This window comes from Myotis davidii, unplaced genomic scaffold (assembly GCF_000327345.1).
Source record: "Myotis davidii unplaced genomic scaffold, ASM32734v1 scaffold363, whole genome shotgun sequence".
Lineage (NCBI taxonomy): Eukaryota > Metazoa > Chordata > Mammalia > Chiroptera > Vespertilionidae > Myotis > Myotis davidii.
The window spans coordinates 3,543,395-3,547,524 of NW_006294069.1; the positions used below are offsets into that span (position 1 = coordinate 3,543,395).

At 55.9% G+C, this 4,130-nt stretch overlaps 1 protein-coding gene across 1 annotated transcript in view; it reads left to right on the plus strand.

The window, feature by feature from the left end:
* Nucleotide 1: 1 nt before the first annotated feature.
* Nucleotides 2-4,130, plus strand: part of DPH1 (diphthamide biosynthesis 1) — a gene marked incomplete at its 5' end in the record, with an annotated part of 9,481 nt that continues 5,352 nt past the window's right edge. Inside the window, 5 exons of the mRNA XM_015566810.1 lie at nt 2-20; nt 1,474-1,626; nt 1,752-1,815; nt 3,304-3,425; nt 3,850-4,025. Of these exons, the coding sequence (XP_015422296.1) occupies nt 2-20; nt 1,474-1,626; nt 1,752-1,815; nt 3,304-3,425; nt 3,850-4,025 (534 nt within the window). The remainder of the gene's footprint in view (nt 21-1,473; nt 1,627-1,751; nt 1,816-3,303; nt 3,426-3,849; nt 4,026-4,130) is intronic.

Here is a 4,130-nt window from a genome sequence, read left to right on the forward strand (position 1 = left end):
CCGGAACGGCCCCAGCAGAGGTGGGTGCTTATGACGCTGCGGCCTCTGGACCTCGCATCCCCGAGTAGGGCTCCCCAAGTCAGAGACGGGACCAGCCCCCTTTCTTCGCCAGACCTGGGAGGCCCGCCGTCACTCGCTCTGGGCCGCTGTCACCGGAGCCCAGGGGTGCTCGTGTGGCCTTCGGGAGCGTGTGGTCCTGAAGCCAGAAACTTGGGCTGGTTGCTCCAAGGCCTTTGACACGACTGAACAAAACCCTAGTGGTGACATTCACATCTGGCCTCGGGGCCCCGATGGGCCATGCTAGTTCCCCACCACCCACCCTCCAGGCCTGGGAGAATCCCGCCTCTCAGAGCAAAGGGCCCTCACAGAAGTTCCGGCACAGATAGTACAGACTCGGCCAGTATTCACTGATTTATTTAACTGCTCGCCTTATTACATCCCGAACTGTCTGGCTCCTAAACTGAATTGTGGGGAATAGGATGCGGATTAAGGGCTTCAGCTTTGCTAAGGGGCGGCAGTGTTTTCTCCTTTAATCAGGGGGTTTAATTATTTGTATGCCTACATTTGCCCCCACTAGACTACTGTCCCCTAAAGATCGAGGCCACTTTTCTGCCCTTAAACCTATTTGCCCACAGTCCTGACTAGAGTATGTTGTTTCCCTTCTTCGTGGGGTGGAACAGTGGGACCAGGGAACTTGCTAAGTCAGTTAAACGTATGGTGTTTATTTCCCTTTTAAATGAGGAGAAGGAAGAGTGCAGGAATTAACCAATGTAGATGTAATGAGTGTACTCAAGGAAGGCGTCTTTTTAAAAAAATATATATATTTATTGATTTCAGAGAGGATAAGAGGGAGAGAGAGATAGAAACATCAATGATGAGAGAGAATCATTGATTGACTGCCTCCTCCACACCCCATACTGGGCATCAAGCTGGCAACCTGGGTGTGGGCCCTGACCTTGACCGAACCGTGACCTCCTGGTTCACAGGTTGATGCTCAACCACTGGGCCACACCGGCTGGGCAGGAAGGCAGCCTTTACATTAGAGTTTATAACAGTTGTGCTGGTTCTAGATCTCTTATCTAGGACCTCAGAACTTCAAGGTGTTCTCAGGTTGGGGGAGGGGGCACATTTTCCCAGAATTCTTGGGCTGCCATGGCTCCTGGGTTTTCCTCAGGGCTGTTCTCTATCAAGGAGCAGCTGTATGGACTTTTTTTCCATTTGCCCCTCAATTCAGTCCCCCCGTGTCCCCTCTGCTCACCTGAGGGAAGGGGTGAACTGTACCCCATTCATGGCTCAAGTCCTTGATTCCCAATAATGGCACAACATGGAAATGAATTGTGCAGGTTTCCTCCTGGCTGGGCGAGCCCCAAGGGGTCTGGGATCTGGGACTGAAACTTCCATGGAGCTAACAGCTTAGCGGAGTCTGGCTGTGGGGTTGGCCAGGTACTGACGCAGGCCCTATCTTAATCCTAGGTCGAGTCCCTCGGGGCCGCTTGGCCAATCAGATACCCCCTGAGATCCTGAACAACCCCCAGCTGCAAGCAGCTATTCAAGTCCTGCCTTCCAACTATAACTTTGAGATCCCCAAGACCATCTGGAGGGTCCAGCAGGCCCAGGCCAAGAAGGGTAAGCTGCCAAGCTTTGAGCTGGGGTGGGGGTGGAGCGGTTGCCTGGCCCAGTTAGGGGCACTGTCCCCATTCCAGCCTCTACCTACCCATCCTCTGCTCTCATGTGTCTGCGTTGTCTTGCAGTGGCTCTGCAAATGCCGGAAGGCCTTCTCCTCTTCGCCTGCACCATCGTGGATATCTTGGAAAGGTGAGGTTTGGGGTACAGGAGAGGGAGCTGAGCCAAGACCCCATGGCCATTACAGCTTTGCCTGTTGACATGATTCTTTCCTTCTGGACCTCTGCCTGACAACCATGCACACACAAAGGGAAAAATTAAGACAGAGCAGTTGGTGGGGCCTGAGGAGAAACCTAAGAATCCTCAAAGCTGACCCTGGAACGGACTGAGTCGACGGCTCCGGGTCTGGCCAAGGGGAACCTTTATTTCTGGCACATCTTGGGGAAGAGGGTAAGGAGGGGCTTAGTGGGGAGAAGTGCCTCAGAGATGGTGTTCGTTTCCTCTACTCCTTTCCTCTAAGTTTCTTCAATACAATGAGCCATCCTTGGGCGGAAGGGGTGAGTGCTCAGCCATCTGGAACCCACACAGGAACAGGGAGGGAGAATGGAGAAAGGGGAGGTCATCTTGTGATGGGAACCTCCCACTTCCCTGCTGCCACCCTCCCCCCACCCTGCTCCTAATCGGCTGCCACAGACTCCCTTCCCTCCTCCCATCCTCTTGCCCCGTAGGGATGCTCTCTGGGGCTTGGGCCAATTTGCATACATTTTAATCTATAAAAAATTAAGTGCTCAGGCTGACTCAGATGCCTGGGCTGCATTCTAAGGAGCTGAATAATCTGCTTTTGTGCACAACTGATTTGGGGATGGGGATGGGGATGGGGAGGGAGGAGGGGAGGGGCTGCCCGGCAGCAGTTCAGCTTTCCCCACCACGCCCCCAGGAGAGAAATGGAGTGACCTCAGTCACTGCGCCAGAATGCATGCCCCAGGGATGGGTCTCTCAGGGAAGAGCTGGTCCTCTGCTCGATTCCTGTAGTGAATTCATGGGGGTGAAGGGTCTTCCCACCCACCCCCGACCCACAGTGATTCAGGCCTGGCAGATCTCCTGGCAATGTGCTGGCCAGAGCCCACTCTTCCTGACACATGGGGCGTGTGGGCAGTGCCATGTGCTATGGGGGAGCTATGCATGGGTCCCCCCATCCTGGGCACAGAGGGCCCTGATTAGGGTGAGGATTAGCAGGGGGTCTGGGCATCAGGGAGGCTGTGTGTGCCCACATATGCATGCCCACGCACCCCACAGTGCCAAGACTTGGGGGCAGGTGCCTTTGCATATGTGTCCATGCTCACTGCTCTGGGGATGCATCAGGAGGTCTGTGTTTGCTTGACCCTGTGCATGCCAGTCTGAGATTTGGGGGTCCCTCTTGCAGTCTGAGCCCGAGCAGAGGCATCAAGGTGCTACAGAGACCATCCCCATACAGCTATAGTTCCAGGAGCTGCTGCCAGGGCTGGAGGAGGTGGCAGTTGGGCCCCTCCTACTCTTTGTTGGCAGAAGTGGCAGCTGCCTACCCAAGGAATTGGGTGAGGTGGAGGGGGAGGCACTGGGCCCTGAGATTCTTGCACAGGGTTAGATCTCTCTGCCACCTCGCTCCTTGGACCACTGTGCCACTGTTGTCCATCCCCACAGGTTCACAGAGGCCGAAGTGATGGTGATGGGTGATGTGACCTACGGGGCTTGCTGTGTGGATGACTTTACTGCAAGGGCCCTGGGAGCTGACTTCCTGGTGCACTATGGCCACAGCTGCCTGGGTATGGCAGACCGGGACACCTTGACCCTGGCAGGGCTGGTAGGGAGGCAGGGTTGCACGCTGATTTCCACCACAGCGCCTGGTCCTGCTTGCAGGCATGAGGTCCCTCCTGGTTTCTGGGATGGCCTCAGCCTTCCTGCTCTGCAGGTGGATCTTTCCTTTGGATTTGGTTGCCTTGGAAACCATGCTGCTGTCCCAGATACGGGTGTTTGAAAGGCTGTTGGTATAGCAGGCTGCCCCCTTACCCCCGCCTCCCCCCGCCCCAAGTGACCAAGAAAGAGCCTCTAACAGACCTGTGATGCCCCCCCTCCCCCACCACTTCCTTCTATCCCCAGCTTGAAGCCACTGGCTTCTCAGAGACGTTGGCCTGGGCCAGGCCTTCTGCCTTCCAAACCACAGTCTCCTGCACTCTTCCCTCCTCCCAGTTCCCATGGACACCTCTGCCCAAGACCTCCGGGTGTTGTATGTCTTTGTGGACATCCGGATAGACACTACCCACCTACTGGACTCCATCCGCCTCACCTTTCCCCCAGCCAGCGCCCTGGCCCTGGTCAGCACCATACAGTTTGTGTCAACCTTGCAGGTAAGTGGACAGCCAGCGGCCAGTCTCTAAGCTATTCTTAGGTCGCCGTGCCAGGTGCTGAGGCTGGTCCTCTGGCCCCGGCTCTCCCTCCCCATCCACTTGCTTTCCTTCTCTTGTTTTCCC